General features: G+C 36.6%; 1 protein-coding gene across 2 annotated transcripts in view; it reads left to right on the top strand.

The window, feature by feature from the left end:
• Positions 1-11,017, top strand: part of LOC114474894 (myelin protein zero-like protein 2) — a 42,975-nt gene extending 31,958 nt beyond the window's left edge. The window contains exon 5 of one of the 2 annotated variants that reach the window (XM_028465487.1): positions 10,687-11,017. In XM_028465487.1, the coding sequence (XP_028321288.1) occupies positions 10,687-10,792 (106 nt within the window). In that variant the 3' untranslated portion in view covers positions 10,793-11,017. Of the gene's footprint in view, positions 1-1,885; positions 3,157-10,686 lie in introns of those variants that run through there. The other variant, XM_028465486.1, reaches the window with a different exon arrangement.
• Positions 11,018-15,091: the final 4,074 nt, after the last annotated feature.

The following is a 15,091-nucleotide window of genomic DNA, read 5'->3' as shown; positions in this document are numbered from 1 at the left end:
CACAAGCAATAAATCCATCTGTTTCATAATAAACAATTTCAAACTTATTATAAACTTAAAATATATATAAAACATACATTTTAAAGCACAAATTACAACAATGAAGCAAACAAATCTGTGGCTTTACCTCTTCAACATCTAACTAACGTCACGTTTCATGAAACATATAAACATGTGGACTGCACTTCTTAAACAGTCTCTGAACTTTAACAGGACAGTACAAGGAAAATAAAATGATGAAAAAAATCATAATTGCAGGTTTTGTGATTAGAAAATTGCATTTCATGATATCGCGATAATATCGCAACTGCAATTAATCATTCAGCTCTAATACTAACGTACTACTTATCCTAAGTCTGACGACAAATGTGCGTTCATATTAGATAGTATAGAAAGATTGAGTATGTGAGAAATACCTGCATATATACTATATCAGGACATTTTTCAAGTGTGCACGGTGGGCTCACTCACTAGTCATACTCAACCGCCCCATGATGCATTGCAGTGGTCCTGGAACCGGCTTCAAGCTAAAAATTGAACATCCCCTTTTCAAAACAAAAGCATCTCTTATAGGCAATTGATTTTTTTTTTTTAATATATGATGAAAGAAACAACTAATCTGTAAATGTGTACACCTTCATGAGAACACTATGTATGAAATATCTTTTATTGGCATATTTTACACTCAAAACATTGGCTTTAACATGCCATGTGCCAACAACTTAAAATAAAAAATAAAATACAATCTGCCTGTGGCTTTTAAAACAACTTTGACTTTAGTGCAACATGACTTTAGTGTAACTTAACTGAGGTATATGCCTGAAACAACAAATAAATGCAGAAAGTTAGTACTTTCTTTTTAGATTTTATTGAAAAAATACAAGCTGGTCAACATGTCCAGGTTTCAGAGCACTTCTTTGTGCAGTTACAATGTCTCCTGCAGTGGAAAAGACTTCACTGGTTAAATAAAGGTAGAAAAAAAATGTAAAAATTGATATGGATGCATTTTGAATCGATCTGAGAATCGCGCGACGTAATATTGCCATACATCGCCAAATAGATTTTTTTCAACACCTGTAGTAAATAGGGCTCTTGTTTTGAAGTTATCCGGAAGTTTTGTCAGTAGCACAATGGAGGGTCTCCGAAAATCTCTGAAATGTCGGCATGAAATGTGTATACGCAAGTTTCATAAATCAAACAACTACTGTACATGTTGATATTCTACTTGGTCACTTTCTCGCTTAAAATATTTTCAGAACTTTCAAAGGTGGCGAATCAACGGAGATTTTTAGCCTCAGTGTGCTTCTGGGTTTTGTCGTTGTAGGTTCGAAATGCATTTGGGAAACTTGGAAATATACTTCAGTGGGAACGCTCATCATCCTAATCATACTAATAGTATATAGTAGACAGTATACACTCGCTGAGATTGTAGTGCATAATAGGGAGAATGCCATTTCGAACACAGCCCATGTGTTTTTGATTTGCCTTTAACGATTTATTTATATCACAGTGAAGCTGTGCCCATAGTTATATCTGGAGATGGTGCCTTTAGGAGATAGGAGGATATATAATATTTTTAAACTGCAAATATATATATATATATATATTTAATAGAGGGTAATTTGGTCTTGAATAGTGAAACTGCACAATCAGCCAAATGTGATGCCTCCATGAAATCTAATGAGCACCACAGTCAATGACAGAAGCTCCAATGCTGTCAATGCTTTCCTGCTGCTTTTCTTAGGTTTTGGCCCTCATTGTGCGCGACACACATTCATGCACATTAATGATTCATGAATGTGTCATGCACGAGTGCGTCTCCATGTGTGGCTGTCGCTCTTACCTTTCCCTGGTGGATGTGTGTGTGTGTGTGTGTGTGTCCCAGTCACCCAGCACGGGCAATGCACCTCTACTTATCAGAGACGTCCATAGAGATTGACAGTTCAGACGGCATGATCTCAGGCCCCAGCACGCCGTCCTCGAGCTCCTCGGAGGAAGAGGAGCCGAGCTCAGACGAGGACGAAGGAGACGACGACTCCGACTGATGACAGTAGAAGAAGAAGAGGGAGGTAACAGACAGAAGAGCGGTTTCGATGTGAAGCCAGGGAACAAGTCTTTTCTGGAGGGAAGCCCAGATGGCACCCAAGAATCTGAAATCAGGAAAAGGAAAAGGTTACTGCTGTGAACAAAAAAATGCGCACAAATGCGGAAAATAGAAAGGTTGGAACTTTCTGAAGAGGAAGTGAATTTGTAACAATGGCTCCGCTGGAGAGCGAGGCTTTGAAATGGTACAACTTTATTTTTAAGAGACTAAAAAGCTTACGAACAGAGAAACTGTGTCATCGTGAAGCTGACAGGGGCAGAATCTGGGACCGGAATGCTCCATTCTGGTGAATAACTGTTTGTTGGGCTAACCATGGGCCTTGTTGTGTGCAGGAAGCAAATGATATGGGAGGCGATTGATGTCAATCCAGACATTGACATGCATTCGTCTGTATGAGGAGGAAAGTATTGGATATCAAGATGAGCCATGCGTAGTTTGTATCTTTTAGCGTAAACTTGTACAAACAGTTTTACTTTCTGTTAAATAATGGACAAACTCCTTGAAGAACTTTTAAGGACCATCTTAGACCCACTGCAAAGAACTGCACGTCTTACATTTCACTCTCCAACATCATCATGCTTTTCTCTGTCTGAGCTCCTTTTAAAAGCACTTTCAACCTTCATCTATAAAGCGAGATGCTCACAAGGTGTCACGTCAGGTTACTCAGATTAAAAAGCAATAATGTGATGTTTTCCTATCGGGTGTGTGAAGGCCAAATGCTGGATCTACCAGCAGCAGCCACGTGCACCCCTGAATGTTGTGAGAGAGAGGGTGTGTGTGCAGCCAGATCTGAAAACCCTTTTGATTGCCAAACACGCTTGAAAGCCCAATTTTGTTGCATATGCCTGTGAATGCATCACGTTTACTAACAAATGATTGTATTACTTGTCGTTAACAAGATTTTTTACATATTATAAATATTTTCCAGTTTGTTTATAGATATGTCTGCATTTTGTAGTTTTACAAGATTTTTTTTTTATCATGTTGTTGAATATCACGCTGTGATTATTTGTTGTAGGATTTATAAAAATAAATATTTTCTTCTAAAATCATGGTGCCATCTTCACTTTATTTTGTCACCTTTAATAATATGAACTGTTTGTGGGTTGACTGTGTTGGTTAATACAAAAATCATGATTTCGTGAATGATTACCTTTAATACACTTTTACAGGTTGATGTTGCATCTATACGGAGTTCCTTGCTCCTTTGTTTGTTATGAATATTACAGTAAGTCTTCATGCTGCATTCGATTGCACTCGGAACTCGGGTGAATCCAACAGAATGAATCGGAAAAGTGCAGTAAAACGGCTTTGAGCTCGGAACCCCGACTCTGGAACTCGGGCAGGATCCAAGCACCTCGAGTCGGTCGGAATGACGTTTTAGCAAAATGGCGGCTCCCGCCATCACTTTCTCCTCAACTTTTATTTTTATGTGCCGTCTAATTTGGCATGTGTGTGATTAAAAGTGAAGAATAACTATGTAGTGCTATCCCCACTTTGTTCATTTGAACGCCACTCTGTGTAAGTAATGATACCTGTACTCAATGATCAATGTACTCTCTACAGTCTATGGTTCTATGAAGCATGCAGGATTCCCCCGCTGGTGCATTCAAGTCTTATTTAAAGTGTAGGACTTCTCTCTGTCTCTCTCACTTACCCAAGGAGCTAATATATTTCTCCAGCAAGCGTTTTTGCTCCTCAAAAATTATAAATACAAACATCATCTTGCTGTGGACAGCCATGTTTTCTGAGCTTACTGAATAAAACGCATTTACCTCGGAGGTCAAAATTGACGACCCGGAGGATATAAATTGAAGTTGGAAATATTCTGGATTTGTGGTGGATAGACGAAGATGTAGCCATTGTGTGTGACACAATCTCAAAGGAGTTACGTTAAGTTATCATCTTGTGTGTTTTTTTGGTGAATTTGTCATTTTAATGATGCTTTAGTGTTTTTTTTTTGTATATTTTATTGTTCTTTTGTGTATTTTTTTATCTATATTGTCATTTTTGTGTATATATGTGTTGTCGTCTTGGGTGTGTTTTGAGTGAATTTGTTTTTTGAATGGTCCTTTAGTGTGTTGTTGTTGTGTTTTTTGATATTTTTCTGTAATTTGTGTGTTTCTCAGATTATGATGAATAAACACTCGTTCATGTGATGAATCAGACTCATTACAGGCCCAAAAAAGCTTCCTGAAATCATCATTAGCTTCATTGTCAGGTTGCAGTTTCTTAAAGCTTTCCTTTTAAAACCGACGGAAAATACAGAATGAAAATCCTGAAACTGAAATGGCAACGTTGTTATTATTTCTAAAAGTTTTATTGTTTTTTAATTGTTTTTATTTGTTTTTTATTCATTATTTATGTTTTATTGTGCTTTTCTAATTCATTCTGCGGTTGGTTCAATATTCCAGCTTCCTGCTGTTTTCATTCAGCCTGGGCTTGCTTGTGCAAAGTGTGTCAACACACTGTTGTGTGTCTGTTTCCAATTATTTACAAAGTTGTGAGTAATAAATCAAGCAAGAAAATGTCAAAACAAAGTTAGAGTACAGATGTGTGTTAGATCTGTAAACGAGTTTACCCAGAATCATCGTCACTGTGTGGGATTTTTGCACCTGTGTATGTGAATTTTTCCTGCAGCCAAGCAAAGTGCATTGATCAAAGTCTGCTCCAGTGGGTGGATCATTAGTTACTGACTGACAGGCGATAAGTTTGTGTGTTTCTGTGTATGCAAAACAAAAAAAACTCAAGCTATTATTTATTATGTCACTTATTTAAAGGAAGTCGCTGTCCCTTTGTCACCTTTGTGTAATTGTTTCTTCAACTGCAGTCAATGCAACTTTGCATCTCAGGCAAATGTAATGCACAGCAGAGTTGAGGTGAACTTTCTTGTCTGACAACAACATCTTCTCTGGCATTTCGTACATAGAGGTTGTAGATTCTCTGTGCTATTGGTGGTGGCTAATATACTCTGGTTACATACCAGTCCTAAAACATATTTGCTAGATTTTTATGTGACTGTAGTTTAACATTTATGTGGGTCTACATGTGTGTTAACCCTGAGCTGGACTGGTGACTTTTGACCGTTATGTTAATAAATTAGGCTATGTTCAGACTGCAGGAAAATATGGCCTAAATGTGATTTGTTTTCGCCCATATGCGACCTGTATCTGATGTGTTAAAGACATTTGACGTTTTTCAAAACAGACCCAGGCCACTTGTGAAGCCCCGCCCCCCTTATTTACTTTTACTATGTCCATCATGTTTCTGAGCTGGTCTCGTCTGTAATGGCTGGGAGAAGTCTACCAGTGCGTGTTAGTGACTTTTTTTGGAGCAACACCTGCATGATATCCTCCAGATTCCGGCAAAAGGGGTTACAATATGCAGTGGAGTGATATATTCAACATATTAAATAAACAACAAAGGGAACATTACAACTATCGAAGCGAAAACATACCGGACCATTCATGCTCCTGAAGTGCTAGGTAAACATTCTCATATTATATTGTTCATATCCTCCTTAAGCTATAAGAGTGTTACCACAGCTAATGGGGATCTTAATAAAACAAACTGTTAGCACATTAGCTAGCTGACCCAAGGCTAATAGGACAGCAGCCATTAACGCTGCTAAGTAGTAACAAAGCCTGTTAATATAGATTGGAGACTTGTATGCTTCAGGAGGATGTTGACTGAAATATTAATAATAATATGGTAACATGATAGTGAACATGCTAATAACTGTATACTCCAGTCGTCGCCCCTACTTTTAACTTGTGAATGTATAGTTATGTTAAGGCACTGTCATATCTTTCAACACCTTATTTAATAAAAATCAAATCAAATCAATCTTAATTGTCACACATACACGCATACGACTCCCCCAGCCAAGCTCTTGCGCTACCTGGTATCCGACTTGCACATGCCATGAGCACACCGCTTCACCATTGTGCCTGCTCTGAGCATGTCGGACCTTGTTTACATGGTAACGGTTGGTCACACGTATGGTTGGACAATTTCTGTTTGTGGGCGAGGTTTTGCAAAAGGTCAATTAGAGAAAAATATTGCATTCACTCCAAACAGCCTGAACCCATGAATATAGCTTACTTCAATTAACTAACTTAAACTATTCAAATTAAAAAAAAAACTATGTTTCTTGTGTCAAAAAATTGTTATGCAATTAATTTAGATCACTCCAGATTAATTCACTTCAAAGTCTCTAATTAATTACATTAATTTATATAATACCAACACTTATAAGTGGTCCTGAATCCGTATCTGATATTTTGCAATGCGACTACTGTCTGAACGGCCAGATCACATTTCTCCAATGCGATAAACAGAAAGTGGAAGGAGAATGAGTTCTTAAAATTAATATATAAACAGCACCTCTTTTGCACATGTGGGTCACTTCAGGGTCACATTCAGTTCATACTCTAAACCGACAGAAGTCACATTTAATGTGTTAGATAAATGAGCACACACGAAAACAAATGATTTCTAAATAAAATATGAATAGTGCATGAAAACGTGCTGTGTGAACGTAGCCTTAGGTGTGGAATATGGATGCATGAAGCAGATGAATTTAAAATACACAATAAAGATTTGAACAGTAAGTCATGGTGTAAAGCTACAGAAGCAGATTATCATCAAATTTGATGGGGAAATAAATTATGGGCAAATCAAGAATAACGTCAAATTGTTGAGAATAAAGTAAACTTTTTGAGAATAAAGTTGAATATAATGTTGAAATTAAAGTTCAAATTTCGAAAATAAACTCAAAATATAATGTCATGATAAAAGTTGAAGGTTTACTGATGAAGTCAAATCTACAGAAGCTGACGAGGGCCAATTCACCATATGACAACAAACAGCAGATTGTGGCCATCTACAAAATGCCGTGTATCAATGAATGCGTCAAATTATACTTCAAAGTTGAGTTTAATAACAAAGAGTTTCTTTTTGTTTTAGCTCATAAACAGGGGGATTGTAATCTCTTTAAGGACTTTGAAGAGATATTGCCAAAAACTGAATCTGTAGCTGGGTTTCTATTACAGATTTTTGCAAAACAAAAGCAATATTTCTAAACGTCGACAAAAGAACGTCTTTTATTGAACGTTGTTTTGGGGAGGAGCCTTGCAACTCCCAGGAAATCTCATCCCGCGAGACTTTGCTGCAGGAAAACGAACCCTCAGAACCTCCTTATAACAATCAGTATTGCTTTGTTGTTTCACGCCTAATGTGGCAGTAATATTTTTTAAGCAGAGCACTAATAAATGTCCCGGTCTCTTCCTTTGTCTACGCGTACCGCGCCATGTCTACTCGGAGAGAAGTGGTCATGTGACAAAGTACGTCACGTCCTGTGACATTTGCGGAAAAAGTGTTTCCATAGCGCTTTTACAACACATTTCAATATCCAAACGTCTGAAATACCTCCTCATGAAAGCGTAAAAACTTGTTTGCAATATTTGAGTGTTTTTTTTTTTTTTTAATTCAGGTGTTTCCATTACCAGTTTTTATTGCGCTATTTAGATTTTGCGCATTTCCAAGGGTAATGGAAATGCAGATTGTGGCTATTGAGGAGCTACGGAAACAGATAAGGGCCAGTTTGGATGGAGACTGATGCCTAGGCATAGCCAGTTGCATTCAGGTGACTGAATTCGGAATCAGATTGTTGTCAGGAGCACACATCTCGTTGGTATGTAAAGGCTACTGAAGGAGCCTGATGGCACTGGTGATAGGTGTTTGATGAGTGTGATGATGCATTTATTCGGTTTCAGGTTTATAACCTGTGGTCTGTGGTCATTGAAGTTTCAATAAAGACAAACACACCAGTTATGACATTGTGTGCTGGCAAGCCTTTTTGGAGGGCTGAAATCAAAGATCCCAACAGTTGTCATATATGGTGAATTGGCCCTCGTCAGCTTCCATACATTTGACTTCGATAGTAAACCTTCGACTTTTATCACAATAATGTATTTTGAGTTTATTTTTTCGAAATTTTGACTTTAATCTCGTCTTCTTGACTTTAATCTCGAAATTATATTTCAACTTTATTCTTGAAATTTCAACTTTATTCTTGAAATTTCAACTTAAATCTCAACATTTTGTCTTTATTCTTGACATTTATACTTTACTCTTTATTCGCTCAAACTTATTTTCTCCTTCAATATTGGCCCTAATCCTCTTCCATATAAAGCCATGTTGCTTTAAAGGTAGGTCGTTTGTGTATGCCTGCAAGCATGGGTGTTATTCTTGTGCCAGCATGTGTTTTCTTTTAAGTCATGCTACTATATTATTCCTGGCAATGATTCCTGTCCTGTGCAGATTAGGATCGATTGTGGCTTCTAGCCTGAATAAAGGCTGGGACACACTGTGCAATTCTTTCAATTGTTGTACTCAGCTCCAGTTCAAACTGTGCGACTCATGTGCAGAGCCTGAATGTGTGTATCTCACGATTCATGTTCCCACACTACACGGACCAACACTCTAACACTCCATACACCACTCGTCGGGGTCTTGTTTCCGGAAATGCGTTGTACAAATTAGAAGAAGAAGAACTCTGAAGTGTCGCCATTAAAACAGACGAAGAAGAAAAGCCCGAAAGTGCAGAGATACTCGCAAATCTCAGCAAAAATAGCTTTAAAAAAGAAAAGACGGCGATGTGATGGACCAGGAGTTTAGGGTAAGCCCGTCCGTGGCACTGCTTCAACTGTGAGATACCCTCACGAGGAGCAACTGGATTTCAAACATGTTTGATTTCCTTACGACCGTACGATTGCTGATCGGGAGCTGGTCGTGAGGTGTTCATTGCTTCTCGTAACCGCACGTATACTACACGATGCACAAGACATGATCTAGCAGAGACTCACAAGATCCCAAAACATAGACGCACAAGTCAAAAATCGACTCAAAATGGACCAAAAATCGCACAGTGTATGCCTGCCTTAAGGGACATAAATCTGGATCAACTTCAGTTTTTAAAAAAGACATACTTTTTGGAATTTCACAGCTTCACCTCTTGAAAATGTATAGTAAAATAGCCCAGACACACATCTGAGAAATAACTCAACGTAACCATGGGCCTTATTTGTCTAGGAACATCCTAAAAACACTGTCTCAGTCAGTCAATCTCACTCTAACTATTGGTTCAAGGCCACATTCCACACCTCAGGGTGGATTGTACGGCACATAGCAAACTCACGTAAAGAGAAACACAACTCCCTCACATGTGGTGACACACACTCAAATTATCAGGGCATAACAAAGAGTAAAAGAACATTGTTAATTTGTATTCATGTATTCATCGTAAAGGTGTGGAGTCAGCTTTGTCCTCTGTGTACTGTCTAAAGAAGGATTTACTATAGCCACAAAAATGCTGTTCCACTTGTTTGTAGCAGCCATGAGAGCATAACCCTTTCTGTACGAGGGCATCAGAATAGACTAAATCAGTGTTTTTCAACCTTGGGGTCACCTGACATGTCCAGTAATTACTGATTGAAAAAAAAAAAAAATAACAATAATAATATTTATATATATATATATATATTGCTCATTTTATCACCTCTAGCTCAGTTATGGGCAACAGGCAACAAAATGATTAAAAGAAATACACACAAAAATATAAATCACGAAAATAATAGATACATTTACAAAATGACAACAAAAATACATTAAATAACTCAAAATACATACAATTACAGAAAAATACATAAGGACAGCAAACATAAAGAAAAAAATAACATGAAGGGAATCAAAATTGTGAACAGAAACACACAAAATTACCCAAAAGTAGCACAAGATGAAAAATACATGAAATGATTTTTTTTAAAAAAACATTCAAAATCAAGGAAAAAAAGACAACACAATTCACACAAAAATATATAATTAATTTTTTTTAAATCTAAAACACAACACAATCTTAAATAACTGTATTCTATACTTTCACTTTTTCAAATATAAATCTAGTTCAAATGAGAAACAGTATACAAATATAGGAGCTGCTCATAATAATAAAAAAAGATTAAAAAAGGGTCGAGAACCACTGGACTAAATAAACTATACTCTGATGACAGATGACTCCCGGACTCTCACGTTTATGTAGATAATGGTTAGACACTCTGGCTCCGACGATTTAAATCACCTTTATTTCAGCTGCTCCACAGTGTTGACAACAGAAGAACAGACCTCTCTATCGCAGTCACTGAGAGAACCCAACCATCCAGGGGAGACTTCATTGTGGTTGGAAACTGAGACGATGCTACTGTAACCACACAGACGGACCCTTGTATTTGCTTCTACAATAGCTACAACAATGTATAATAGTGTGTGTGTGATTATCCACTACAGTATGTTACCCTGTCCAAAGTAAGGTGAGTCCTCTATTCAAGTCAGGGAGTGGTTTCTTCCTGGCTTCAGTGTGGGAACTCTTACATAATGATGTCAACAGACACAGCACAGACAGACCTGTGGATGGATGCAACGGGAGGAAGGCTTTGTTTGGGATTCCCTGCTGTTCACTGAAGTAGTCGTGTTGTGACAGCTCAACTAATCATGTGCTGCTGTTTTTTCTTCATGTTTTTCAGTGTCTGCTGCTGGCTTTCTATTTACTCCAACTCGTGGTTACTTACTGCAAGAACATGGTCTCCCTCCTTGTTTAATCGTGTTAATGCTGCTATCTGGAGTTTTTGAGAGAACGTCTCAATGTCCCGCCCTCAACAGCTCTACTTCCTCCCTCTGCCTCTGCCAACCTACTCCAAGCTACTCCTCTACATTTGAGCATGCGCATAACGACAAAAACTACACATTTATTGTTAGAGTGCCACAACTTTTGATTAAAACATGTTTATTACTTGTCCATGAGAAATGTGGCCAAATCCTGGTCCGTTCGGAATCCTTCTAAAAGCAGCAACTCCCTCCACCTTTGAAAAGCAGCTCTGAGATCAATTCTGTGGTGTTCACAAAGACGTTTATCCACAAGCTTTGTACCTGGACTTTAATTTGCTTTTTTAGTAGAAGCTTTACACGCTGGCAATCGTGGAATGGGTAACTGGAGTTTCGGAGCGCTTCTCCATGATGCTATGCTGCTCAGTGATACCTATTTGCTGTTGTGACGGTCACTTTGATTGACAGTGGCCCGCTCCAGGAAGTCAAAGCCTATTGGCTGGGCAAAGTCGGCGCTTTCTTGCATTTGTATAGGGGTCTATGGACGAATTATATACATTAATGTACATGAATGCCCACTGGCAGTAGACAAGAGTAAGAGACTAGTTAGGTATTTTTTCGCATTTCAAAAGAGTAATACAAAAACATAGATTTCTCAGAAACTCCAGATATCAACTTTAAACAATAAAGTTCCTTTTTAGCTATCTGACTTTTATACCTTCCACATGTTATTGCCATGAGGTATAACATTGCTTTAACCCTAGAGCAGGGGTCACCAACCTTTCTGAAACTGAGCTACTTTGTAGGTACTGTATAGCTCAAAGGGCTACCAGTTAGAAAAGCACTTCTTTTATTAGAGGGTAAGATAATGTTTAACCCTTATTTAATATTACATACACTTGTACACCTTGTGTACACAAACAGTCAGTCTCATATAAGTGCAATAAAAACTAAAAAGGTACTCCATGAATTTTTTTTTTACTTCCACCGCGTCAAATCTTTTCAACTACTTCAGACCTATTCATAAATATAAAATGTATTATAATTTTCAAGCTTTTTTTTATGTTTGTATGGACTTTTCATCATGAAAACCTCTAATTATTTCAGCAGGAAAAACACTAAATATGCAGTGTTTCCAAAAACAATGGCCAAAGTGAAATATATTTTAATGAAACTATTATAGTCTTGACTGTGTCATTAATTTATTATAATTCATTATTATTGTTGGCAAAAGGACAGTTTTTAAGAAAAAAATACAATTGTACACCTTTTTTGCAAGCTAAGAAATCCAGGCCTTCGTTGAAATGTTCCTAAACTTTATGCAATGGTCTCTGGTTGGTAGGGGGTCATTACACCTAAAACATACAGTATTTCCCTTTATTTTGAAGGTAGAGGCTGTGATCTGTTATGTATTAAATGAAAAAGCGTTGAGATATGTCATGATTACAGTATATGAAAACATGTGGTTACAATGGGAGTCAATGAGGCAAATTTGGTCACGAGGTTACTAAGTGTCAGTATGATGCATATCTCCTTTTCTTTACATTTCCCGTGGGCACCGTGTTGGTGACCCTTGCCCTAGAGCCTATGTTCCCAAAGTACGCAATATGTCATCAAAATAAAAACACTGACAACATAGGAAACCAGATAATAAATAGAGCAGTTAACGATAATGCTAGGTTAATGTTAACGCAAGGTTAAAGCTAATGCTAGGCTAATGCTATCACTAGGTTAATGCTAATGCTAGGTCATTGCTATTGCAAGGCTAATGCTAGGTTAATGCTATAATTAGGTTAATGCTATTGCTAGGTTAATGCTAATGTTAGGTTAATGCTAATACTTGGCTAAATATATTGCTAGGCTAATGTTAGGTTAAAGTTAATGCTAGGTCAATGTTAATGCTAGGTTAAGGCTCCAATGCTATTGCTATGCTAATGTTAATCTTGATGCTAGGTTAATGCTATTGTTAGGTTATTGCTATTTCTAGGTTAATGATTGGTTAATGCTAATGCTAGGCTAATGCTATTGCTAGGTTAATGATAATGCTAGGTTAATGCTATTGCTAGGTTAATGATAATGATAGGTTAATGCTATTGCTAGGTTATTGCTATTGCTAGGCTAATGCTTGGTTAATGCTAATGCTAGGCTAATGCTATTACTAGGCTAATGATAATGCTAGGTTAAAGCTAATACTAGGTCAATATTAATGCTATGCTAATGCTATTGCTATGCTAATGTTAATGTTGATGCTTGGTTAATGCTATTGTTAGGTTATTGCTAATGCTAGCTAATTCCAATGATAAGCTAATGCAGTGTGACGCGGCCACTACCTGCATCCTCACTTGTATTTTCTTCAGGAAATGCAAGTATTCTAGTTATTATTATTATTATTATTATTATTATTATTAATAATAATAATAAACATATTATTCCTCAACAGGATAGGTACATTTCACTGTAGGGCTCCATTGTATCTGACATTACATTATTATGTTTTTTAAGTGTAGGGGAACATGGTTTCAGGTTAAATATCTGAAGTAGTGCAGGACTGTGAAAAGTTTGGGAACCATTGCCCTGGAACAAATTTGCATGAGTGATTTTCACACATGCAAATTTGTTCACATGATTTCAATTATGTTGCGTTTGTCCGAGTGTCATGGGTAGCTTTAGTATCGGCTTTGATGTTTTAGAAGATTTGCATGTTTTTCCTACTCCACAAAATGCTTATTTCTTTTAAGCACATGTTTGGGTGATTTTCATCCGAATCCGTGCCACATTACACATGCAAATGATTTGCTGTGTCATCTTCAGAAGGGAACAGCCAAAAGGAAATGTCAATATTGATAGAAATCAAATGTCAAAGCGACCCAGGGTAGCGGTGGGCGGATAGATCTAAAACATAATATCAATACCAATGTTGGTATTTATGTTGGATGATAACAGTGTAAAAGATCAATCCTCTATTTCCCTTTTTTCTCCTCATCTTCGGCATCAGTTAAAATTCACTTTCAAAGTGCAACGGGTCATATATTTCTTAGGCCAACACAAAAATGATAAAATATGCTAATGCTAATACATTTATCCAATCCAAAGACATTATTTAGGACTAGAGAAGCATTTATACTCTCTACCCAATGGACTTAAAAATTGGCTAAAACCAAAACAACAGTGTTTTTTCTTTTATTGTTGTAATGTTTTGTACAGAGATTTTCTTCCTCCTGGCTTTTTTTTTTTTTTTTTTTTTTATAATTATTTCTGTTACTTTTAACCCTTTAAAAGCCTCCTGTGGACAAGTGTTGTAAATTAGCACATGTGCTAACACACTTAAAACAATACATCTGTGTAACTAATGTAATTGTGACGTCCACATCAAATAAATAAATAAATACATAAAAATAAATGTATTAATCCCACAACACGGACATTTACAGAATTACAGAAGCAAACAAGCAAGTGTAGAATGCAAACAAGATTACAAGAATATAGACTATAAAGATATAATAGTGCAATAAGGTAACTAGAAAAACAATATATATAGAATAATTCAACGTCAATAAATATATACATAACAGTGCAAGTAAGAAATGTGTAGTGACTGACATTATACAGTAACAGAGGTAAAAACAACAACAAAAAAACCTACATAAAATAAATAAATACATTTGCTGAAATTGAAACGAATATACAAAATATAATATGGCTCAGACTTGATTGAATAAATTATCATATTGTGATAACTGTGAAAGTAATACTGACTGATAACATACAAGTAAAGATTTTCTTCACATAGCCAATTACCTAAAAGCAGTGGAGATTATGAGGAACCAGGCAGGAATGATGGTGAAGGACCGATAAAGGTATTTTGTGGACATCTATAAACTTTGCTCATATTCTTTCCTAAATTATAAGAAAATAATCCAAAGGAAAAATCACACCAACACCTAAAGATCACTTAGATCAGGCGCGATAAGAGGGAATCCAGTTTTGTAGTACAGGCCCAACAAGTCTAATATTACTTTTCATTGGGTTTATTATACCAGCTAAAAATCATGTGTGTTACTAATTTTAGCAATAGTTAGGGAAATATGATTACAGTTGAGTTCACCCAAAATATTACAGTAAAAGCATGTGTTCAATTTTTAATAATCTATAGTGTTATTCTTAATTCAATGCTCATATTTTACTTTGAGTTTAGTTGACTAAGTTGAATAGATGATAGAGTTGTGCATTTTTTTTTATATGCACAGCAATCATTTTTAACTAGATTGTCTATAATCTGTTATGTTTCTATAAGCTCCTAAATGTAAATGTCATCAGTAACTCATC

The sequence above is a fragment of the Gouania willdenowi genome, chromosome 13 (assembly GCF_900634775.1).
Source record: "Gouania willdenowi chromosome 13, fGouWil2.1, whole genome shotgun sequence".
NCBI classification, from domain to species: Eukaryota; Metazoa; Chordata; class Actinopteri; order Blenniiformes; family Gobiesocidae; genus Gouania; species Gouania willdenowi.
Note: the sequence above shows the minus strand (reverse complement) of the source record. Positions and strands in the feature narration are given on the sequence as shown.